The 26,657-nt window shown below is 43.0% G+C and overlaps 1 protein-coding gene across 1 annotated transcript in view; it reads left to right on the top strand.

Annotated features, from left to right (window-relative positions):
- The window catches only part of PTPRN2 (protein tyrosine phosphatase receptor type N2), a 1,135,353-nt gene that overhangs the window by 698,850 nt on the left and 409,846 nt on the right, over positions 1-26,657 (top strand). The window contains exon 12 of the mRNA XM_066584551.1: positions 7,071-7,135. Coding sequence (XP_066440648.1) covers positions 7,071-7,135 — 65 coding nt within the window. The remainder of the gene's footprint in view (positions 1-7,070; positions 7,136-26,657) is intronic.

The raw sequence follows: 26,657 nt of genomic DNA, 5'->3' as shown, positions 1-26,657 counted from the left end.
TTTAGCTCCATTGAAGTGAAGGGGAGCTGAGCTGCAATACCCGATACAACTCACAGACAAGGGTGGCGCTGTGTTTTGAAGAAAGCAGCCATTTTTTCTAACCCTGGACAACCCCTTTAAGAGGCTTGTGCCTTTAATACACTTGTCGCTGGCCGTATAGTTTACATAAACTGGCTTGTGAATCATATAAAGTACAGTATATACTCTGAGTAGATATAAGAAAAAGAAAAAAGATCCAGCGCTCCAGAGAGACCTTTCTGACTTAAATCAATCAGCATAGCGCGACTTTTTCACTTGAAAAAGTCGCTGCTAGGCGACGAAACGCGTCGGACATATTGGGATTTACTTGTTAATAAAAGTATGTATTATTATTCAAGGAGCCTCTGATTGATTTAAGTCAGAAGGGTCTCTCTGGAGCGCTGGATCTTTTTTCTTTTTCTTATATCTACTGATTTATCGTCGCATCACCACCCAGTGGTGTGACAGATCCCTGCCTGCTCCTTTTGTTTTATGTTCATTTTTCCGGTCTGGAGGGAGGATTTCCAGAAAGTTTGGACAAAGGTTTTCCAACTATACTGTATAAACAACGCCCACCAGGACTTGGAGGTGCTTGGTGGGGGGTCACATATCAGGCCCACCCACCTGCACCTGGTAAGTCCCATTTACATATTCCCACAGTAACCTTTTACCATAGTGGGAAGAGCGCTGTCTCATAATAGTTTTTTTAGTATATACTCTGAGGAATTGTAGCATTATAGGGCAGCCATTGAAATGCATATCTATGCCGGGAATCGTCAAAAGTGGAAGCCACTGTTACAGTACATAACTCAGGAATGTGTGTGGCTAGTGTTAAAAGGGTTGTGCTATGAAGGCAACTTCTTTATAAATTAAAGTGTACCTGTACTTTCAGTTGACATTTCAGAATAGGCTGTTATGTGTACATGAGGAATATCACTATATCTGGTCATTATATGATTAGTATCCTGCGTTTATCACCACTTTTATCCTCTGCATGTTGCATCTCTAATTTCAGTCTTCACTGGAAGAGGTGGGTGTAGATTGCTGCTATGGTGTCTTACAGGGGCGTAACTAAAGGCTCAGGAGCCCTGATGCAAAATGTAAGCTGCCCCCCCCCCCTCTATCTGTACCTGTACCCATACCTAAACCATGCTGTACAGAGACATAACTTGAAGCTTCTGGGCCCCAATGCAAAACCTGTAACAGGGCCCCAACTATAATGCTTTATCCCTATATGGAGAAGAGAGACCTTATGGGCCTCCTAAGGCTCCTGGGCCCGGGTGCAGCCGCATCCCCTGCATCCTCTATAGTTACGCCCCTGGTGTCTACATACACTGCACACAGAGGAGAGCAGGATCTAATCTCTATATCTAAGCTGGCGGGTGTAGACTGCTGCTATGATATCTCCATACACTGCACACATAGGAGAGCAGGATCTCTTCTCTATCTCTGAGCTGATGGGTGTAGACTGCTGCTATGATGTCTCCATAGACTGTACACATAGGAGAGCAGGATCTCTTCTCTATCTCTGAGCTGATGGGTGTAGACTGCTGCTATGATGTCTCCATAGACTGCAGAAATAGAAGAGCAGGATCTCTTCTCCATCCCTGAGCTGGTGGGCGTAGACTTCTGGAATAATTTCTCCAATACAATGCACACATAGGAGAGCAGGATCTCTTCTCTATATCTAAGCTGATGGATGTAGACTTCTGCTATGATATTTTCCGTACACTGCATACACAGAGGAGACAGATTTCTTCTCTATCCCTGAGCTGGTAGATGCAGATTTCTGCTATGATGTCTTCATACACCACACACACAGAGGAGCAAGATCTCTTCTTCTCTATCTCTGAGCTGGTGGGTAAGAGTGTGCTATGATGTCTGCATAAAACGCATACAAAGGAAAGCAGGATATCCTCTTCTTTATCTCTGAGCTGGTGGGTGTAAAACAGCTGCTTTAATGTCTACATACACTGCACATACATTAGAGGAGGATCTATTCTTCTCTATCTCTGAGCTAGTGGGTGTAGACTGCTGCTATGATGGCTCCATACACTGCACATATATTAGAGGAGGATCTATTCTTCTCTATCCCTGAGCTGTTGGGTGTAGACTGCTGCTATGATGTCTCCATACACTGCACACATAGGAGAGCAGGATCTCTTCTCTATCTCTGAGCTGGTGGGTGTAGACTGCTGCTATGTCGTCCCCATACATTACACACATAGGAGAACAGCATCTCTTCTCTATCTCTGAGCTGGTGGGTGTAGACTGCTGCTATGATGTCTCCATACACTGCACACATAGGAGAGCAGGATCTCTTATCTATCTCTGAGCTGGAGGGTGTAGACTGCTGCTATGATGTCCCCATACACTGTACACATAGGGGAGCAGGATCTCTTCTCTATCTCTGAGCTGGTGGGTGTAAAGTGCTGCTATGATGTCTCCATACACTGTACACATAGGGGAGCAGGATCTCCTCTCTATCTCTGAGCTGGTGGGTGTAGACTGCTGCTATGTTGTCTCCATACACTGCACACACAGGGGAGCAGGATCTCTTCTCTATCTCTGAACTGGTGGGTTTAGACTTCTTCTATGATGTCTCCATACACTGCACACATAGGAGAGCAGGATCTCTTCTCTATCTCTGAGCTGGTGGGTGTAGACTGCTGCTATGTCGTCCCCATACATTACACACATAGGAGAACAGCATCTCTTCTCTATCTCTGAGCTGGTGGGTGTAGACTGCTGCTATGATGTCTCCATACACTGCACACATAGGAGAGCAGGATCTCTTCTCCATCTCTGAGCTGGAGGGTGTAGACTGCTGCTATGATGTCCCCATACACTGTACACATAGGGGAGCAGGATCTCTTCTCTATCTCTGAGCTGGTGGGTGTAAAGTGCTGCTATGATGTCTCCATACACTGTACACATAGGGGAGCAGGATCTCCTCTCTATCTCTGAGCTGGTGGGTGTAGACTGCTGCTATGTTGTCTCCATACACTGCACACACAGGGGAGCAGGATCTCTTCTCTATCTCTGAACTGGTGGGTTTAGACTTCTTCTATGATGTCTCAATACACTGTACACATAGGGTCTTTTCTATTTCTCTCTGTAGTGCATTCTCACAAGAAACATCATTGTGAAGGACATTATATTGCAGTACTGATCAGTTTAGATGTGATTCAAGTAATTGTAGCACAGTAAATGAATTACAGAACCATTTGAGAGCTCTTTCATAGGGTTTCCAAGGGTCATCAATGACTAAATGGCTGAGAACAACAAATGAATTACTATTAGCAGCAGCAGTGTCTATGTGAGTCTCTCTATATCTCTCTGAGGCCTTAGTCAGACGGGCGTTTTTTGCCGCGATTTGCGGATCGCATGACGGATGCGCATCCGCAAATCGCGTGACCGGTGCGCGCAAGTCGCCCGCAAATCGCCCGAAAATCTGCTCCTAGCCGCGTTTCATTAGAAACGGGCCGGAGCTGTCCAGCGCATTGCATTCAATGGAGACGGCAATACAGCCGTCTCCATTGAAAGCAATGCGCTGCGGGCGAGCCCGGGATGAATTGTCGGTAAGGGCTTAAATATATAAGCCCTTACCTGCAATCCATCCTAAAATGTGTTAAAATAAAAAAAAATTGCATTCTCACCTTCTGCCTGCAGCTCCGGGCAGCCGTCCTGCAGTGGGTGTGAAGGGGGTGTGAGTCAGACCTGCCCCCTGATTGGCTCAGCGCTGAGCCAATCAGAGGCATGCCTCACTCACACCCATTCATGAATTCATGAATGGATGTGAGTCAGACCTGCCCCTGATTGGCTCAGCGCTGAGAGGCAGCAGTCACTCACCCATTCATGAATTCATGAATGGGTGTGTGAGTGAAACCGGCCTCTGATTGGTCAGGCTGTGACCAATCAGAGCAGATCATTCAGCAGGCGGGGATTTTAAAGCCCCGCCGGCTGAATAGTGCTGAGAAGCAGTTCAGGAGAACTGACAGCGGCCGCGGCTGGACTCCGGCTGCAGCGGAAAGGTGAGTATACAATTTTTTTTTATTTTAACACATTTTAGCATGAATTGCAGGGAAGGGTTTATATATTTAACCCCTTCCCGACAATTAACCCCACGCACGCCGGCAGCCCATTGCTTTCAATGGAGCGGCTGTATTGCCGCTCCATTGAATTCAATGGGCAAACATCGTTCTTCTCTGCCACAGCTGTTACAGCTGTGGCAGAGAAGAATGATTTGTCTTCTATATGCGCTCAATGGGGTCGGCGCTGCTGCCGCCGGCCCCATTGAGCGCATATACAGAAGCGAACAGGAATCGCAGATCGCAGATAGGTGCGATCTGCGATTTTTTGTTCTATAATTTTTCGGACGAGTGCATAAAAAGCGCTCATGTGTCCGATACCATTGCGAAGCAATGGTTTTAAAAAATCGCCGGACGCATGCGCATGCGCAAATCGCGGCAAAAAACGCCCGTCTGACTAAGCCCTGAAGCAGTTCCTTCTTCCTCCTCTCTCCATTGACTCCTCTGGGCAACACAAACACCTCCCTCTATAATATCCATATACCCTATAGAAAAGGGTCAACTTCAGGAGATTCCCCTTTAAAGTAATTAGATCTGTTATGAGGAGTCTAATCATGTACTGATAAGGTCCCCAGTAGTAGTGTGAGTTTAAAGTTGCTTCCCTTGACTGTATACAGTACTGTGTAAAAGTTTTAGGCAGGTGTGGAGAAAATGCGGCAAAGTTAGAATGCTTTCAAAAGTAGAAATGTTATTAGCTTTTGGTCAATTAACAAAATGCAAAGTGACTGAACAGAAGAGAAATCTGAATCAAATCAGTATTTGGTGTGACCGCCCTTTACCTTCACAGCAGCATCAGTTCTTCTAGGTACATTTGCACACAGTTTTTGAAGGAATTCAGCAGGGAGGTTGTTCCAGACACCTTGGAGAAATAAGCACAGATCTTCGGTGGATGTCGGCTCGCTCCAATCCTTCTGTCTCTTCATGTAATCCCAGACAGAGTGGATGATGATGAAGTCAGGGCTCTGTGGGGACCATATCAGCGCTTCCAAGACTCCTTGTTCTTCTTTACACTGAAAATGGTTCCTAATGACATTGGCTGGATGTTTGGGGTTGTTGTCCGGCTGCAGAATACATTTGGAGTCTATCAGACGCCTATTGTTTTTGAAAAAAATTCTTACTTTACAGCATGTTTTCCATACCTGCCTAAAACTTTTACACAGTCCTGTATATAAACCTTATTGAAAAAAAGCACAAAGTTCCTCCTCTAATAAAGTCTTTAGGGGAAAAATAATTTAACAACCCCTACAAAGTAAAATTGGACATATTGTACAAACCTGCTTTAGCATATCAGTAGTCATTGGCATCTTGCATGGACTTACCCCTTCCATGCAGTGGTGATCCGTGAGAGTAAGTCCATGGTTCAAAGTTTGGCAAATTGGGAAGATGGAACAATACCTCTGCAGCGCCACCTATTACCGTGTTTCCCCCAAAATAAGACAGTGTCTTATATTAATTTTTGTTCAAAAAGGTTTAACTTTTTTACATGTATAGCTGCCTGGACACTATTTAAATTGACTTTTTAAATTAACTGTTAGCAGGGCTTTATTTTGGAGTAGGGCTTATATTTCAAGCATCCTCAAAAAGCCTGAAAAATCATTTTGCATCCTCAAAAATTCTGGAAACTCATGCTATGTCTTATTTTCAGGGGATGTCTTATTTTCGGGGAAAAGGGGTAGAAGGCAGCATTCTTGTCAGACTCTTTAGACAAGCAGGAATGCTGCCTTCGAACAGATGGCGCTGCAGAGGTATTGTTCCATCTTCCCTATTTGCATATTTCCCAGAGGAACGTGAATATCTTTGAGTCTCCTCACTCACCTTCTAGGTGCTCTCCTTAAGGAGAAACAATACACCAGACCGAAGTTTGGCAAGTCATGTTTCCCTGTTTTTCTAGGGAGTGGTTTATATACTCATTAGATCATGGGGGAAGTGGTAGGTACCATTCTCTGTTATCCTCTAAAGGAATAGATGACCTCTTGTTCCATGGAGAAGGTACGTAGATTATGTGATATCCAGTGGGACCTTGGGTCAAATTAGGAAAAAATTGACTAAGTACACTGAATGGCCATTAATTAGAGACCCCATCTAGTAGCCTGTTGGACATCCTTTGACCTTCAGAAATACAATGCAAATCCGGCCGTGTGCATTCGGCCTTAGGCAGCCTGTAGAGCCTAATGATGTCATCAAGACTTTCTCCATAGTTATTGAGACAGTCTATTTAACAGTTCCATTGACGTAATAGGACTTGTGTTCTGCCGATGACTTCTATAGGACAATTGTGAATTGTTCAATATGAATCCATGTACAAATTGGAGTGTTCGTGCTTGGGAAGGAATTTATCCCAATTATACCCTTGTTAGGGAGTTGCAGATAGGAGTTAACATTAGTAAGGTGCAACGAAGCAAATAACTTGTTGCTTTTCCTATTACATTCTGTAGCGGAATGTAAAGTTCCTTAGCATTGTGCGGTTGTGCTAAGGGCGCTAATGGCCTGACACAGCTTCCACGTAGGTGTTGTGACAATAATAGCTTTAGAAAGGATGCATATTGTGCCTGACATACTAATCACAATGGCCGACTATCATGCTCATACTTTGCCTTAAGCCTGGCTAACATAATATTCTACTGTGTCAATGGTCACTAGAAGAATGGAATATCATTCGGATGCTTGTTGTTGGTAGTGCTCCTCTGATAAGTACTGATAAAGTACCGGCTCGTAAAGACGGGCGTAACTTCAAGCTTCTGGGCCCCAATGCAAAACCTGTATCAGGGCCCCCAACTATAATGCTTTATTGATACTACTGGGCTTCCTATATGGAGAATAGAGGCCCTATGGGCCCCTAAGGCTCCTGGGCCCGGGTGCAACTGCATCCCCTGCATCCCCTATAGTTATGCCCCTTGGGCAGATCTATTCTTTAAAACTTTTATGTTTAAATAACATTTTGTCTTTTTCTTGTCTTAATAGCCGCTAATAAAGAGAAGCTTGAAAAATCTACAGGACTAAGAATTCTGCAAACCGGGGTGGCCGAGGTAGGACTTACTATTTTCTTCCCATTATGTGTTTCATGTAGGCAAATCTCTGATAATCCTCACTAGAAATGCTCGTACTGTCAGATCAGAATTCTCTTTGTTGGCTAACGCGATGTGCGCCATATTTGATGATGTTTTTCTTAGGTCAGACTCGAGTTCTCTTGGCCGGCCTAATGCGGTGTGCGCCATGTTTGATGAAGGTTTTATTATATTACCGTTAAAATGGTTTTCTGTGACTGAAAAAAAAATTCTATCGGTAGGGAATGGTATAAAATAAAGAATTAACATATACTCAACTCCTTAGGTAGCCCCCATCCAGCGCTGGAGCATGCCGCAACAATCTCTAAAGAAGCTGCGGTGATCGGGTGCCATTCATTCTGTATATGACTGCTCAGCCAATCACAGGCTTCAGCAGTAATTTTACCGTAAAGGACATGTGACTTCTGAAGCCTGTGATTGGTACAAGACCACCGCAGCTTCTTCTGCGATTAGAGTGGCTTCTGTGCTGAATGGGGGGGGGGGAGTGGAGGGGGGGGGGGACTTAAGGAGGTGAGTAGGACTTATTTCTTAATTATGCTGTGATATGTTTCTTTCAAGGGTTGAATCTTCTGTTCACGAACAGCGCATCCACTTCAAGGCTTTGCATTGGTTAGTCTGGCTAGTAGCTTCCAGGGACTGCAGGTCTTCTTGTTGCAGTTGAAACGTAGTCCAGCGCTTTGTTTGTGATGACAAATGAGATAAGCTAAGCCCCAGCCCTTTAAATTGCCCATACACATGAAACGTACGAATGATCCCACCAGCAACATGTCGGAGTAAAGTATTCATCAAGATACACGGTTTCAAAAAAACCCACTGGGCTTATGCAAAATGACAGATGATTCCCTGAATTTGGTGATGCCATAGACTTGTATTTTTCACCGACCATGGGTACATCTCACCTTCCAGTATAATAGATCTGCTATTTGGGAAACTATTGTTTGCTGTAAGCCATCACAATTGATAGTTCACAGTTTTTTTTCAAACAATCCTTAGCTGAAATAGCCAAAATTGGCCATTTTGCGTGACTTTAATCTCATATGTTTGGACACCTTTAAAGGAATCACTGTTCCCGGGGCAAAATTTGTCTTGGGATCAGAGAAGTAGAGTTATATGACCTGCTGTTTGTACTCCACATCATTGCCCATTAGATCTGTTGGTTCCCAAGCCCTGGTTTTAACCATCTCAGCTAGTCTGAGGTACTGGACACTGTCTCTTCTGTTCTCTGATTGGCCAATGCTAATCATGCGAGCAGTGCTGGCTAATCAGAGAGCGGGTCTAGTTCATTGTATTGGTAGTCTGGCACTATCATTGCATCAGGTAGTAAAAAGATTGCAGTGGCCATTTCTTGACTACGGCACCCAAGAACCAGTGGCTATAAGGGAGTGACAATAAAGTCAATGTTGTGTATTAAACCAATGATGTTTTATTAAAAACAGTGAATGTAATGTGTTTCAATGTTTGCAGACCCCTTCATCAGACAGTTGGGTGAACAAAGTGCTTTATGTTCTGCACTCTGGTATGTGGCAATAGATTAAAGTGAATCGGAGGACAAGCTCAGCAATCCTGATGGACCGGAGCATAGACAGGGGATAGCACTGCCCCTTCATTCCCTCTTCATCATATTCCAATTTACTAATTGACCATTAGTTGACCAGCATACTAGGCCGGCAGCCCCTATATGTGCTCCCTAATCGCACCTCTCCGCAATCCAGTATGCCAATGCACCACCTGCTATTGTTTCTCTCCTGTGGTGTTCTGCCCATTTTTTCCTCTTAGTTCAAAAAGCTGGTGGATCTAAAGGACAACGGTACAGAGGACAGATGGCAGATAATGTAACTCGCCCCTTGGTTCCCGGACAGAACTTTTTTCCAGGATTGGAGGGTTCCTTTTAGTCATTCCCATCTAAAATGGAGGGAATTTGGATTTGTGTCATGTATAATGTATAATACTAGAGTCTTCTCCTGTGTTAGGCTTCCTCAGGCACCAAGGCATGGTGGCACTGCCATCTCTGCATCCCCTATTGTTGTGCCCATGTCACTATCTAATGATTGGCTTGGGGTGGGTGCCATTTGCCCATTTTCCAATACCGGTGCATTGACGTTTCGTTTTTGAAACTTAGATTTATGATGACCTAACCCATTTTTCTTCTTCATCATTTTCTTCTTAGCATTTGTTTGTTTTCTTGTACCATTTAATCCTTATCTTCCCTCGTTTTGTACGACATGAAAATTTCTTACTAATAATTAGAATTTGACACATTAATCAAAGCTATTTTTGCTACTTTTAATAACTTATCTGATTTGAGAATATCACTAAAAAGGCAAATTAATGTCTCCCTAAGGTGATTTAGTGGCGAGTTTCCCTATGTAACCTCTCATTAACCAGATAACATGGCATTAACTAGAGAGCTGTTGGCACTTTCATTGCCTGTATGTATTATATTTGTCTACCCTTCTTGGCACGATAGGAAATCTTAGATGAGATGATGTATCTGACAAGATCATTTGATTAGATGGTTTTCTGAGGTTTGTTATTACATAGATGCCTTCTCGCTTTGCTATGTATAATTTAAAGGGGTTGTCCAATTACTAATAATTAACTTTTTACATTTAAAGCCAAATGAATTAAAACAATAAAATAAATGGTAGTTACATGTGATTACCGGTGATTCAGCGCTGCAGCCCTGCAATTCTTCTGCTCTCTGTTGACAACAGAAGTCAGGTAACCACTGCCTGGTAATCAAAGGCCACAACATCACCCCTTCAGAACTCCTGGCAGTATGGCGACCAGGATATGAGCGCCTATGCCAGGAGGACAGGCATTGGTTATACCAGGAGAATTGTGAGGCTGTATCGCTGGATCGCCAGGGCTGAGGAGGGTAAGTGTGCATTTGTTTTATTGTTTTAACCCATTCGGCTCTAATTTAAAAAAAAGTTAATTGTAACCAGACAAAGGGGTTGCCTGGGATTAGAAAAACATGGAGGCTTTCTTCCAGAAAGAACATCACCTTTCACAGGTTGTGCATAGTATTTCAGTTTAGCCACCATTTACTACAGTAGAGGTGAACTGTAATACCAAAATCAATCACAGTGTGGTGGTGTTTTTGGAAGAAAGTCACCATGTTTTTTTTTTTTCTAATCCTCAATAAGTTGCCTTTTTAAAGGGATTTTGCAAGGTTAAGAAAATAGCCGGGGGCAGATAGCGGTGTGAACTAATAAAAAAACTGTACCCAACATTTCAGTGGTCCTCTTTATCCAGCACTGCAACTTTGATCTCAACTGATCCTATCTCTAAAGTGACTGCAATGGTCACATGACATTTATCGGTCATATGACCCTCAACAATCCATAGGAAGCTCTAAATGAATGGCACATGACCACTGAGGCCAGTGATTGGTGAGATGTCACATGTGTGATAAATAGCATATGTCCACTACAGTCACTTCTGCGATTGGATCAACGAGGACCAGAGTGATGGTGCCATAGCTGGGAAGCCACTGGAAATGAAATGTATTTATTATTCTTTTTGGATTGTGGAATTTTTAAAATTATTTTGCCTGTACATGACTACGGGGATGGCCATCTTGCCAGGCTGCAGTTAACAGTATTTAGAAATAAGCTTTAAAGCAGCCTCGTGGACCATCGACCCAATGAACAAGAGCAGACTCATTAACTTCCATGGGAGAGTGTTGTGGGCATGCTCTGTGGCCTGTGCTCAGAGGGAGGGGTGATGAGCTGGGACCATCCACTATTGAGAAGTTTTCTCTACAGACCAGGAAATGAGACTTAGTAGTTAGTGTGAAAACTGCAGGACTTTAAGGTTGTGTTTTTAGATATAGATTGTGATATTGAGAATTAAAAGAAAAATGAATTACCATTATCTTAAAAATTGTGTCTGTTATTGAGTAATATAGCACAGCAGAGTAGCGCAGTGCTGTGTACTATGTTATGCAATGGAGGCCGCTGATGGATGGACTTGGTCATGTGCCGCTCAATCAGTGGCCTTGTTTAAGATGGCAATGCTGCGTGGGCAATGCAGGAACAAAGAGGTGGGGCTTCTCACAGACACATTGGCGCTGGTCTAAAGATATGAGGATATTAGTAGGCGACTTTTTACATCGTTTTTAGACCATCTTTTAAAAAAAATACACTCAACTGGTCATCTGAGCACACAGTGAAAATCCCGTAGTAATCCAGAGCTGTGTAAAGGTTTAAATTCCCATGTATATATTGTGACAGGAGGCTAGGACTGGTAGTGGATGAGAGGTATATTTCTCCCAGACTCCTATCATTCTTTGAAGAAGCGGGCAGTAAGCTCACCTGCTATATAATTAATAGCTGGCTCCATTGGATGTGTGTTAAAAAGGGCAGAGGAATTTCTGTCTGCTGGAGAAACAGACACTTAAACTTGTGGGAGCTGCTAATCTGCTCTGTGTGAATAAGGGAACTCACAGCTGGATTTATTTCATTTATATAGTAAGTCTGGAAGTAAGTAGCCCACCAGTTGGCAGTTATAACTGTTTGTATAGTTAGAGCCAGATAGGCAGATTATTTTTGTACAAACACCTAAAAAGGCTAATGTCTGTATTGCTGCACTATAAGTTCAAGAAAATAATTATCATCTTGATTTTTAGAAAATCCATGTCCAGGCTGCTTTCATTGAAGGTGGGACCTGCAATACGCATCCTGGTTTATTCCCAGTGAATTCTTACATTTTGCCCGCATCCTCCACCAAATGTGAGGTAGTTTGCTGGGGATTTCCCAGGATGTGTACAGTGACTGCGTATTTCAGGTAGCAGAATTAGTCATTTTGTTAACTGAAGTAACTTCAGAGGAGACTCGTATATTCAAACAGCACCCGTGGAGCTATTTACCTCTGGCCAGGGTAATCCATTTATTGATTGTGAAAATTCTATGTTGGGTGCATAATATTAAAGACACCCTGTCTGTATACAAATAGCAGTTTGTCAGCTCACCCAGTCCAATGTGGTCAAGGTGAATGCAATCTTGAAGGGTGCACGGAAGCTCTAGTACATAATCCATACAACCAGTATGTTCATTGGTATAGACGCTTCATTGATGACATTTTGGTTGTATGGAAGGGGGGGGGGCTTTAGTGTTACGTGTGAATTTATGGCATACATCAACAATAATCAGGATAATTTACATTTCACTTATGATTACAATTTATGTCAGATATCATTTTGGGATATTAAATTAGTAGGTGATAACATTGAGAAATGTGTTAAGACAGCTCCCTATCGCAAGAAAATTGCTGGGAATAACATATCACATGCCAGGAGTAATCATCTCAAGCATACTGTAAAAGCCATAGCAGTAGGAGAACTAACAAGAATTAAGAGAGCATGTTCAGAGGAAGGAACTTTTAAAATGTATGAGAATGACATCATTAGCAGATTAGCAGCACCGGGTTATCCACATCGGACTTTGAAAAGAGCATGCTATATTGTCTCTAATAAGAACCGCAAAACATTACTTGATTCATCAAACAATAAAAAATCGTTGGTTACTTTCTCTACACAGTTCAGCAATAATTATCAGGGTATTATTACCATAATAAATAAAATACCTGAGCTGCAAAACACTTTGTAACTTTACATGGGGTGATACAAGTTTGTTTCAGTATTATGGTATTGAAAGAAAGGGGGGAAAGGGACTTGTTATTTGTATAGCGCCAACTTATTCCACAGGTAATTTATTTATTGCCCCCCAGCAAGCTGGGTACTCATTTTACTGACCTCAGAAGGATGGAGTCAACCTTGAGTGGGCAGGGAATGAACCTGCAACCTTCAGGTCGTGAGCAAGAGCTTAGGACTACATACTGCTGCCTTAACACTCTGTGCCACATGAGGCCCCTTGAAAGAAGTAAAATGCTCACAAGGGTAGGTGACAAACGGATGCTACTCCTCCTCCGGGAGGTGGATTAGATATTAACCTTGAATACAAGATACCCTCTGTATTTAAACTTTAAAAATCACATTATGTACATCTACTGAATTGCATTATGTATGATATAAATGGCTTATATTATACATAAATATTCATATGAAATGTTTATATTTAAGGAGAACATGTGACCTTGCCTGCCTTTTTTTGATTGGTTTTTATTTAGCTTTAACCCCATCCCGCTCCAGGACGTCATACTGCATCGCATATTGTAGTCCCCCAGGGGGACTTAAAAGTTAAGTTGAAAAAAAGATCAATAAAGTTTTTTTATTTGTTAAAAAAAATAGGAATAAAAGTTTAAGTGACCCCCCTTTTGCCATATCTGTAATTAAAAATCTAAATAATAAAATAAAAATACATATTTTGTATCGCCGCATTCGTAAAAGTCCGATCTATCAAAGTAGCACATTATTTTCCCCGCACAGTGAACGTCGTCCAAAAAAAAAAAAAAGAACGCCAGAAATGCACTTTTTCAGTCACCCACGTCTCCCTAAAAAAACGCAATAAAAAGCAATCAAAAAGTCGAATGTATTCCAAATTAGTACTAACAGAAAACACAGGACATCCCGCAAAAAATGAGCCCTTGCTGAACTATGTTGACGGAAAAATAAAAAAGTTATTGCGCGCACAAGATGACAGCAGAAAATAATTGAAAAAAATTAAATGTGTTCGAAAAAAAAGAGTAGTATATTAAAAAAAAACTATACATCTTTGGTATCCTAGTAATCATACTGACCCATAGAATAAAGATATCATGTCGATTTTGTTGCAGTCTGTGCGCTGTAGAAGCAAGGCGCACTGAAAGATGGTGGAATGTCATTTTTTTTTTTTCATTTTACCCCACTTAGAATTTTTTTCAAGTTTTTCAGTACATTATACGGTGCTTTTAATAGCACCATTAAAAACTATAACTCGTACTGCAAAAAACAAGCTTTCATACAACGACATCGATGGATAAATAAAGGAGTTATGTTGGGGGGATTCAAAAGCGAAAATGGAAAAAAAAAAAAAGGCCCGCATCATGCAGGGGTTAATATTGTGGTGTTCTCACTTGCATGCAGAGGCGTAACTTGAAGCTCCTGGGCCCCAATGCGAAACCTGGAATGGGGCCCCCCAACTATAATGCTTTATTCATAGTACTGGGCTCCCTATATGGAGAAGAGAGGCCTTATGGGCCCCTCAAAGGCTCCTGGGCCGGGGTGCAACCGCATCCCTTACATCCTCTATAGTTACGCCCCTGCTTGCATGTATGCCATGATTAAGAGCGGCCACACTGGAAACGCGTTGACGCTAGGTGGCAATTAATGTCCATCAGAACTGTTTTTAAAGATGCCGCAATAAAGTAAAGTTTTTTATTAAGTTGGTGGAAGTCTCCTCTCCAGTAGTGCTACATGTTAATGCCATATTACTCTTTATGGTACATAAGTAAAGCATTGTTTCTTCCACTGAACTGGTGTAAAGCCTCTCCAACACCGGTGTCATATTCTGCACCTGCTATACTGACTCAGCTATAAACTGAAATAGAAGCAACTACCTTATGTACCGACTTTATGTGCAAAAATAGATAAATATTCCTGCCTCTTCTGTCAATTACAGCCCGCGTCAAGGTGAGAGGGGTATAACGAGGAGGATTTATTATCATACTTCAGAATGATTATTTCAGTGGATGAGAAAACACCCCCAACCTGTGAAGTGATCCATATATTAAAAGCCACCGCTGTCAGACCGCTAATTTACCAAATGATTGAAACACTGTCTGCTTTCGCAAACCTTGGCATAACATGTCCACATATTAATTTTCATCCCATCTAAGATGATAGCGTCGAAAAAGAAAATATTTAATTCCTCGTTAACACATGAATAAGCCGATACTGTCATTTTCTACCAAACAATAACCGGATTATCTTGAGAACTGTCAGTTTAGAACAAAACACAGTGTTGCCCAAATTTTCATGAAAAAAAAAAAAAAACAGCAGTGGATAGAATTCGAGATCAGAGTAATAGGACGAAGAGAAATCTGCATTCATGGTAATAAATATTCATATTTGTCTGCTCAGGAGATGGAAATCTAATCAAGGGGCTATTGATGCACTCGCTACCCTGTCTCACTCTCACTCTCTCTCTTTTTTTTTTTTAAAGCAAGGCGTTTCATCTAAATTGGGTTTGATATGGAAATTTGTCTCTCTCCAAGTCCTTCAGGCCACGAGCATGCTGGGATAACAGTGGATGTGTCCAGTATATTAGATGCTGCTGTTGGTTGCCACTATTGTAAATGGAATACATGCCAAAGCAAAAAAAATTGTAATTGTTTTGAGCCTCTGAACGGTCAGCTTCGAGAATCGCTCTTTTTTTCAGTTTTAAAAAAAAAAAATAATATTAAAACCAGGAATATGATTATTTTTATCCCTTTTTTGTATTTGAACAATTTACACTTAAAACCTACATAGAATGGAAAGAAATTTTTGAAATCTGATAGAGGTATCACACCCCATGTCTAAAGGGGTTTCAGGGCAAAAACTATCAACGACCTATCCTCAGCATAGGTCATTAATAGTTAAGCTCCAGGGACCTGCCACACTGGATCCCCGGTGATCACATGGTCAACTGTCATTGCAACGGGGCCAGACTTGCATCATAGGAGACAGGAGAGGAAGTGGCCTAAGTGACTTCACTCCTATTGAAATCAAAGGGAGCTAAAACAACTATTACACCTCTGCATCCTTCCACAGTGTCACAGGTGGAAGTTCCGGAAATGTAATAACCTCCGCCCAAATGAAGCCAATTGACAGGGCTGGTGTGTGAAGGACAGATGTCCTGCCTCCCTCCTGGAGAATGAGTCAGAAGGCTCCAGAAGGTTCTGAGCACAGGGCGTTGCCAGGTATAAAGAGATTAAAAGCTGCAAAGAGACTAGGTGTGTTTTCTTCAGTGTGGAGTGAGAGTAGACTGCAGCAGTGTGTGCAGACGTCAACACACAATGAGACTGTTTTTTGTGGTGGTGGCAGTATGTTATGTAAAGCCCAAGTAGTCCAGGCAGTGCACAAAAGGCTCTGATGACTGGGGGCAAAGATTATGCACTAAAAAGGGCCCTGATGACCTGGAGCCAAAGTTTCACACGCAAGAGAGAGGAGTCACCGCTGTGGCTGTGATGACAGGGTGAATATATTGATCATGGAAGACTTTTGATTTGGATGGTAAGTGAGGTTCGGCCTCAAAAAAAAAAGGTGTGCACACCATGGGACTTTAGTTGACATGTAGACCTGTAATGTGGGAGGAATAAGTTAATTAGTGGGAGCTTAGTTCTATGCGTAAGCGTGCAGTAAACTGTATTCTGAGTATTCAAGTTATTGTATCTTCTGTATAATATGTGTAAGGGCGCAGTGAGCTACCCGACGTTATAAGGGTGGCCTGGAGGTATTTGTAGCCAGGCTTGCGATAAAGTCGTTTGTACAATGTGTTTGCTGATAGTGTGATGTCAACAACATTGAAGAGGTGTGACCCCCACGGGTTGGAAACAGGTCTTGGCTACGGTCTCTTGAAGTATCAGGTGACTTGCTGATGGATTGGTTAGGAGCAAAGTATAAATTGTGTTACATTGTTCTCATGCTGCGCTCAAGTAATTTATATCCTTCTATGAAGGGAAACCGTAACTTCAATTTTACATAAGCTTGAGTTTTTTTGACAAGTGCTGCCTACACCTCTGTCTGCCACCGCCGGGCCACAGTACCACTAAGCGGTTTACAGAGGGGCCATATCAGCATATACTCAAAGCAGACCTTATCTTGCAATATTCAAGGAGAATGCGTCTCAATTTTCATTGACTATCTCAATATCAAAATTACAAAGTGATTGAGGAATCTTTGGGTTTCTTAGCAAGAGAATCAGCCTGTATTAGTAAAGCGTCCCACTTGGTGCCGCCATACTGTCTTTTTTTCCAATTCTAATGAATTCAGAATTTCTAAGTTCAAGAGCAAAGTATAATATTTCCAAACAACGAGCGACATAATTACAGCCTTGATAAGGAGTTAATTTTCTAATATTAGAATTTCTGTGGGTGTTAAAGAGACTTCCCATTGAGGCTGTAAATCTCGTAAAATCCTAGTTCTCTGCTCAGGTACAGCATTCTCCATACACCATTTTTGTATACATGTTGGGAGAGATTTACTAAGCCAAATGAGCCAGATTTATTGCTCAATTTGTGCCAGAATTCCGCCATGCATCACATTTATTATGCACTTTAGAGACAGTTTTTACACTTCATTAGACAGTTTAAAAAAGTGTCTACAAAATAAACAGTGACGTAGACCATTCTTAAAATGTGAAAATCGTGCCTTTCCAATCCAATTTGTATCCTGGTTTTCCTAGAGGGCTTACTCTTTTTCTGCCTTCATACAACGGCACTATCTGCTGGCTAAAGCCAGTACTGCATGAGGTGACACGTTGGATAGGCTCCGAGAGCAGAGAGGCTGGCAATGTACAGTAAGAGAACCCTGACGGACGTCTTCCGACATCGGAGCTGTACAACCTTAAATCATAATGTCTTCAGACGTCAGACAGTGGATTGGAAAGGGTTAAGTAAGAAAGCCAACAGGCGGTATAGGAAAAAGTGTTTAACGTGATGCGCCAAAACTAACACAAAGACTGAATCATGGTGCTTGTCCAATCTAGTTTTAAATGTGTAATCTGGGGAGAAAAGATTAACCCCCCAACAGTCACATTAAATTTGGAAAAATCCTCCTGAAAATGTTACTTTTTGCATTGTAGTTTTTGAATTTATGTGTCATATAAATATATTTGGCGAAGAACTTAGTCGCTTTAAGTGCATTTTTAATCCCTTAATAACATAACTAATTTCAGCCCTAAGAACCAGTAAATCGGATGCCTTTTGTGTTCCAGCGGTCATAACTCTTTTATTTTTTCATCAATGTAGCTGTATGACACCTTGTATTTCGCGGGACGAGTTCTAGCTTTCGTAAGAACTAATTTCAGGTCCATTTAATGTATTGAATAACTTTTATTCATTTTTTTGATGCGAGGCAATGGAAAAAAAAGCTATTTCAGCATTGTTTTAGGGAATTTATTTTTATGACAGTCACCATATGGTTTAAATATTATTTTACCGTTATTCTTCAGCTCATTATGATTATGACAACATCAAATTTATAGAGGTTTTTTATGTTTTACCACTTTTGCACAATATAACCTCTTTTATTTTACAAAAAAGACTATGTGTGGCGCCCCATTCCAGGACCAGAGCAATTTTAATTTTGGTTCAAAAGATTTTTATTTACATTTTCCAACATTACAAATATAATGTTTGAGCTTGCATATATTGTACACGAAAAAATCCTAAGTGCTATGCGCTCAGTGAAAGCCGGTCACGGAATTACACAATCCAGCATCAAATAAGCATTGAGAAAAAATAAAATAGAAAATACACAAACAAAAAACAAAGAAAAACAACTTGAATTAAGTAAAACAGTTGAAGACACACAAACACCAGACAACTAGACAAGGGTACGATAGGTGGGAGGGTTAGGGAATGGAAATGGAGGACTGGACCCCCTGGAAGAATGTTGCCCATGCCCAGTAGCGGTTGGAGTCACCGGATTTACTCTCTGCTCGGGTCCGCGTTATTTGAGTCGCGCTTTTCGTAAAATTCGAGAGTAAACTCAAGTAACGAACCCCATTGACTACAATGGGAGACTCGAGCATTTTTGTATGTGGGACGCCGGGTCCCGAGCTTTTTTTTTCTCTTGGTTCGTGTTCTCTCTCTCTTTCCCCAAAAACTGGGCCGGGGTCAAACACGGCGTGATGCCTGTTCGAGTAACGAGCACCATCGAGTATGCTAATACTCGAACGAGCATCAAGCTCGGCAGAGTAGGTTCGCTCAACTCTACTCTCTATAACTGCCCCATATCTACCCAGGCTTTGAATCTGTCCGAGGAGCGGAAAGAGATCCACACCTACTATATTTTATAGAACTCTTCATGGGCACCACTCCTATCTGCCTTTATCTCGTTGAAGCACATAAGTTCATTAAGCTGCTCGGCCCACATCATCCTTGACGGTGGGGTGGTGGACCACCACAGTCTTGGTATGATTCTTCTGGTTGCTAGGATGAACAAACGCAGTATAATATTTTTTGGTCTTTTTGAAAGGGCCTGGGAAGATTGAGAGCAGGGCCATTTCCATGGTTAATTTTACCTGTGTTGAGTATATAGTGTTGTGGACCTCACTCACTTCCCTCCACAGGGCGGCCACTGTAAGACAGCTCCACAAAATGTGGGACATGTTCCCTCTGTCTCTATTACACCTCCAACACGGGGGTGACGTAAGAGAAAAAATTCTCTGTAGATGGTGAGGGATCTTATACCACCGAGACAGAACCTTGAAATTTAGGTCTTGCAATTTGCATGCAGATGAAAGTTTGTGGCACAGGTACCAAGCCCTCTCCCAGTCCTCCCGTGGAAGGCTCTGACCCAGCTCCCTTTCCCAGGCAGCCACATAAGCAGGCATCTAGGACTCCGTCTCCCGAGACAGCAGCAGTCTATATATTCTGGATATCACGTGTCACTGGGAAACTGGTGACACACATATTTGCTCAAATGGGGTGAGGGGGCCAGAGATTCACCTGGGAGGGTCAGGGACCCAAATTTAGGGTTTTTTTTACCTTTATGAAAGCTCTTAAAAATTCAATTTGCTACAAGTAGGGTCTAATTGGCTCATAAAGTTTACAGCAAGAGTGTACAACCCATGGGCTGCATGCACATATGGGCTCATGGGCCTTTTACTGCATCGGAAAAGATTCCATATGGGCTGACCGCTCTTTGGGCCCACACTCCATTATATGCTGCTGTCAGCAACTACATGTGGATGGCCCTATGTATAAGAACTATAGCAGCCCGCCTGCCCAAAGACTGTAAAGTAACAAAGGCACACAAGGTGGAGGAGCTCTGGGGTAGGTACTTACAGTTCAGCTAGCTGAGTCTAAGCCAATGAGACCCCTCACTTGTCCAGTACTTAGCAGCCCCACCTCCAAGCCATACTGACCACGTGACATGCTACTGGCCTGGAGGTGTCGGGACATACTCAGCAGAACAGCGGCGAACTACCCGGGGAAGTGGTTAGCTCTGCCTCTTCCTACCCCCTCCCTAATTGTCTCTCGGGCTACAGCAAAATCAGCGCCTACTGTGAGTGAGTCTGTGTGAGTTAATGAGTGTGTGGCCCAGTGCAGACAGTGGTTAGTAGACTAACAAGGTCAGCTGCCTGCCTCTGTGAGGTGGGTATTAATTGATTATTTTGAGCCTAAAGGTATGTTCACATGGCAACATTTCCATATATGCAAATTCTGCTTCTAAAAACTGTGGCAAAATTCGTGGTTTTCTGCTGTGGCTTTTGCTATGGATCCGATGCACATGCAGATTTAGTCCTGTCAATGCGCAAAATCCATGTGCAGAATTCTGGAGTATTTCATTAGTGCTTGCGTACTTCATGTGCGGCACAACACAACTCTTCTTCTTCCAATGCAGCCCAGAGATGCCGAAGGGTTGGACACCCCTGGTCCACAGTAGTTTGTCCATCGTCGCACCAATTATTTACAATGCTATGATATGCCGTATATAGAATAGCTGGTGACTCGTACATAAAATATATCAATACATTTAGCATGGGGATAACATAGCTGTGCCAGTTGTAATAACACATTTTAGTGAGTACGTTTATTGGCAGGATACAGTGTGGAAAATTGAAATGTGTTAGTTTCTCTGTTGGTATAATTGGAAAAAAATCCTTGTATATAAATTGAAAATTATAAGTCAACATTTTTAGATGTCATATTTTTTAAGCAGAGGCATATGGAGGATCCAATCCATTAAAATCTGAGAGTAACGACCGCAGCATGATCCATCTCATACCATATCCATGGAGGCACCATATGGGTCTTCTGTTTGCTGTTGTACAAAGTCCATGTGTAGAGGGGGAGCGACACTCTGCACTCCTCTCTACAACTAAGTAGCTCACAACTGCCACAGAAAGTGGCTCCTATAGGCTCCTCCCCCTTCCTGTAGACTTGGCTGGGAGACAGACATTCTGAGCATCAGTGAGGAGGGCTCTGACCATTCCAGTGAGCTCACAGCTAAAGAAGCAGCCCACACAGCAGAAGGATAGCAGCAGGACTAAGCCCCGCCCCCTGGAAAGTGCCAGAATGTTCCAGGCTCTATATTAAATCTCTGAGCTATGTCATAGCGCAAGAAAGTCCGGGACAGGAATGTGTCAGGACTGAGTTCTGCAGGAGAAGGAAGCTCGAGGTTCAATAGTCTGCAGAAGAGGAAAACTTGGAGCAATAGCAAAATAATCTGCAGGAAACCCCGTGGAGAGAAGCTGCTGTTGGAGAGCCAAGGGCTGCTGAGAGGGCAGAGGATTTACAAGAGTCAGATTGCTGAGTGAGAACGCCTGAAGCAATAGTCTGCGGGGACAAGATGGCAGGCTGACCAACAGGAGCTGCAAAGAGGATGCTGAGACTTCACAGAAGACTGCTGAGGACTGTCTAAATCTGCCAAAGGGCCACAACAAAGACAGAAAGATCGCGTTGAACTATAACAGTGAAAGAGAGAAAGCTTGATACTGTGCTACTTGACCAATGGAGCAAGTCACCCCAGAGGACAGTGAGGATTTCAGCTGCATTGGATTGTAAGTGAGGTTAGCCTCATTACAATCTAAATAGAAAGCACCCTTATAGTGACTTTCAGGGATTAGCAGGCCTGCCATTAGGGTAGTGAGACAACTGTTATTGGGGACAGTTGTTAGAGAAGGAAAGCTCAAACTATTGCTATCAAACTCAGGGCCTAGCAAATTCTGACCACCAACATTTGATTATCCACAGGATTCCGCTGAGTGTGGGAAGTATTCTGTTATTTACGAACTGTGTGCGCTAGGTTGCGACTGATTGTTCCATTATACTGAGTAGAAGTTTGAACTGCCTTATTACTGTTGTGCATTGCCCACACGAAAACTGTTCTATACAAAGTATAAAATATTGTGATTCTAAAGTAGACATACAGCAGCCATTATCACTCTTGGTTAGACGTAGTTAGGATTATTTACGGTGCTGTGACCTTTTATTTTTGCCTGAACTGTTTTTCTAAATTTCGTGACCCTATTCCTTTTCAGTTTGTTGGTTAAAATAATAGTTTCTGTTTTTGTAACTCCGTGGTCTGCATTGTATTGCTGCAGCCTGTGTTGTACCCACGACCTTCGCCACATGCTCTCAACCAGTAGCAGCACTTTTACTGTCTAAAAGAGATAGAAAGGTGAGACTCCAGGGGGCAAAAGAGCGCAAAACATGGGATAACTGAGCAGTGGAAAAACATCTCCTGGTCAGATGAATCCAGATATCTCTTACACCGTGCCGATGGGAGGTCAGAATTTGGTACAAGTAGCATGAATCGATGACCTCTTCCTGTCAGCTGGTCAGAACATGTCAGCACTTCCACCTAATCTACAGCAATTACAAGAAGCTTCCTGTCCGCAGGGGCCGGTATTCCTGCAGAACAATTTCAGCACATAGTGCATATATCTACACCATAAGGAATTACTGCAGTTCTGAAGGGTAAAGGAGGTCCAACGCGCTAGTAGATAGGGGTCCCTAATAAAGTGGTCATTCAATGTATAGTCAATCATTTATTGTGCACATTTACTGATAGGGTATGGTTCATTTTGTGGTATACATGATTATATGCTGTCTGTGTTTTTTAGTTTCTTTATTGAAAGGGTTCATAGTACGGTATGTTTGGCCGAAAAAAGACATATGTCCAGCAAGTTAATTAGATATATCATTGACGTCACTTTTGAAGTGGTCAGACAAAGGATCCTGTGAGTAACAACGATAAAAGAGGAGGATGGAGCAAGACGCATTGAAGGTGGTGAAATAGTTCTGGAGTAAAAAGTGTTCCAAATGATGGAGGTGCTGCCAACCAGATAACACTCCACCAAGGTGGGCGTGAGTATAGCGAAAGAGAATGTGATAAAATGCTGGTGGTGAAGGCACAACATTCTAAGCTACTAGAAGATTAAGGTCCAATATACGATAGTGAAAGCACTTTTTTTTTAATCAAACAACATAAAGATCCAGCAAGTGAATACACGTTTCGCGGTCGAGCCCCTTCGTCAGTTCGGCTGGATTAAACACAACAGGATGCCTGGGGGTGACATAATTCCAAAAGTTTTTGGATGTGCCAGAGGTCCTCTATGTGGCAGGGAGACAGGGAGGAAAGAAGTGATTCAACAGGACCAGGAGATGTTTTAATCCAGTCGAACTGACGAAAGGTCTCGACCTCGAAACTCGTTTTCACTTGCTGGTTCTTTATGTTGTTTAACCCATTTACGACCAGCCACTGTATATATACGGCGGCTGGTGCTGGGCTTAAAGGACCACCGATTGTAAAAATACGGCGGTGCTCTAAGCCTCCTGGCTCTGCAATAAGTCAGAGGCAGGTACGGGTTATCAGCTGTTAGTGACAGCTGATAACCTGGAGCAGAAGGCAGGAGGGGTTTTTAACCCTTCCTGCCTTCTGCTTCCCCGATATACAGTGCTCAATGAGCACTCGGGGCAAAGTGAAAGTAAGAAGTTCTTTCACTACGGGAGCCTCGGGGGGTCATGTGACCTCCCGGGATTCCCTGCTACTGCAGAGCTGGAGGGTCAGACTTAGACCCTGGCAGCTCTGCAGGTGACTAATGTCACCACAGGGGTTGCTTTCCCCTGTAACTGAGGGTCCTATGGACTGCCCAGCTACAGTGGGAAAATGTCAAATAAAGTTAAAAAAAAAAAAAAGTGAGTGTCCCCCAAAGGTCTTATATGACGTCATGGGGGACACAGATAGTAAAAAACACAATTACATAAATAAGTAAAACAAAACAACAGAATAAAACAACAAAACATACATAAAAAAGAGAATAACACAAAGCAGACGCCAACAAAAACCGTCACCGTATGCGCCCTATAAACCAAAACCATACATACTATATATCAAAACGTCCAAAATAAATAGAGGAACCCATTTCCATACTTTATTTTAGTGTAAATATAAAAATAATTTTTTTAAAAACTATAAATGTTAAAAAAATCATTTTTTTTAGCATTTTACCCCCAATAAAACTAAAAAACGGAAAAAAAAGTCAGTGAAAAAGATATTTAAAAAATAGTCCTATATGTCACGGAAAAAAAAACGCAGCACAAATAATTTTGGTAGCTAAAGGAAAAAAAATAGAGCAGTAAAACCGCCACATGGGTAAAATCCCTAAAAAGTGTCTGGTCCTTAAGGTACAAAACAACCTGGTCCTTAAGGGGTTAATAAAATAGAAGTGCTTTCACTATTGCATCTTGGACCCTAAGGGCTCATGTCCATGGGCAAAAGAAGAATTAAAATCCGCAGGGATGCATTGACCACCCGCGGGGTAGATAAATACCCGCGGATGGTCAATAAAAGTGATTTTAAAAAAAATGGAGCATGAAAAAATCTGGACCATGCTCCATTTTCATGCGGGTCTCCCGCGGGGATGGCTCCCGCGGGCTTCTATTGAAGCCTATGGAAGCCGTCCGGATCCGCGGGAGACCTAAAATAGGAATTTAAAAGAATTTACTCATCCGGAGCGGACCGGGAAGGTCTTCTCTTCCTCACGGGCGGATCTTTCTTGCTTCGGCTCGGCGGATGTGCCCGGCGCATGCTCGCGGCACGTCGGCGACGTGCCGGAGACGTGCCGCCGGCGTGACGAGTTCATCCGCCGGCCGAAAAAGAAGATCCGGCCGTGAGGAAGAGAAGACTTTCCCCGCCCGCTCCGGATGAGTAAATTCTTTTAAATTCCTATTTTCAGCGCTCATGTCCGCGGGGCAGGAGGGACCCGCTGCAGATTCTCCATGTAGAATCCGTAGCGGGCCTGATTTTCCCCGTGGACATGAGGCCTAACTTTCCACAAGGTTAGAGTGTTGGGCCTTCACCACCAGTATTTTACCACATTCTCTTTCGCTACACAAAGGATCCTAACCATTGTTCATAACGAATGGGTCAGCTCTCCATGGCAATCAATAGAGGTACACAAGTGGCGGAATACCCTCATTTATCAGTTTCTTACTCCCATTGACTTGCGTGGAGCATAGATTACACATGTACAAGCATCTCTCCATAAAAACAAGTGCAAGATTTTGTTTGGTCACTGTGACCCTAATAATATGAATAGCTAGTAGAGATGAGCGAGCATACTCACTAAGGACAATTGCTCAATCGAAGGTTCGGCTGCTGGCGCGGGTGACAGGTGAGTAGCGGCAGTCAGCAGGGAGGAGCGGGGGGGGGGAGGGAGAGAGAGATCTCCCCTCCGTTCCTCCCCGCTCTCCCCCGCCGCTCCCCGCCCGCCGCCGGCAGCCGAATCTTTGCTCTCGAGCGGGCAGGTACTCACTAAGGGCAATGCTCGATCGAGCAATTGCCCTTAGCGAGTATACTCGCTCATCTCTAATAGCTAGTAATTTATCAGAAAACCTTTTTAGCCCTTTAACCCCTTAAGAATGCAGCCCTTTTTTTCTTTTTCTTTCCTACTTTCAAAAAAATCATAATGTTTTTATTTTTCCATCGACATAGTTGTCTTTGGCTCGCTTTGTTTTAGGGTTTATTCTTCAGCTGTCCTATTTAATGGACCCCCAAATGCTGATTTAGGCATTCAAACGCCACTGTCAGAATTGGCAGCAACATTAAGGGACCCTTCACTTGGGCCAGAATTGTCCACAGGACACAGTGTAAATGAGAATTTTGCTGCGTTTTAAGTGCGGAATGCATTCTGTAAAATGTCTTGCAGAATTCATTGCGTTTTTTTCCACAGACTTTAATTGTAGATTTACATCTCCTGTATGAAATCCGCAACAACAATTCTATCATATGTCCTTCATTCCACAACACAAAGCTGTTCCGCAGTAGAATTTAATCTTGTGGGTTTGAAGTAAAGACTTGTGGATTTTAACAGATGCGGAATTCAAGCCGCATGGGGATAATATTGTGATGCAGAGATGTCTGTACGGACTAATTCCCGCCCCATGTGAAAGGTCCCTGAGGCTTTATTCCCACAAGCGTATATCGACCGCCGTTTTCATGACCATCTGATATATGCTACGATGTGAGCTGTAAAAACTCGTGAACGGATGGGCCCGGTGCATATACCCTAAGGCTGCCATGCTGTTGAGCCTTTACCTTCCCTCCCCCTCGCCGACTCACCTCCTCTCTTCTTCCTATCGGCTGTTTGCAATGAGAGGGGCGGGGCAGGGGCAGAGCTAAGCGCTGCCCCGTCCCGCCTCCTTCCATTGCTGGCTGCGGACAAGGACCGGGGACGGGGTGGGAGCTTAGCTTCGCCCTCGTCCCGCTCCCTTCCTTTACAATCAGCCGGAGGGGAGAAGAGAAAGGGAGTTTAGCAGTCATGCTGCTAAACTCCCTTCCACCTCTCTTCTCCAGCCACTGTCATTGGCTCCCATAGGAGCCCAT

Source organism: Eleutherodactylus coqui, chromosome 12 (assembly GCF_035609145.1).
Source record: "Eleutherodactylus coqui strain aEleCoq1 chromosome 12, aEleCoq1.hap1, whole genome shotgun sequence".
Taxonomy (NCBI): domain Eukaryota; kingdom Metazoa; phylum Chordata; class Amphibia; order Anura; family Eleutherodactylidae; genus Eleutherodactylus; species Eleutherodactylus coqui.
This window is presented reverse-complemented; position numbering and strand designations above follow the sequence as displayed.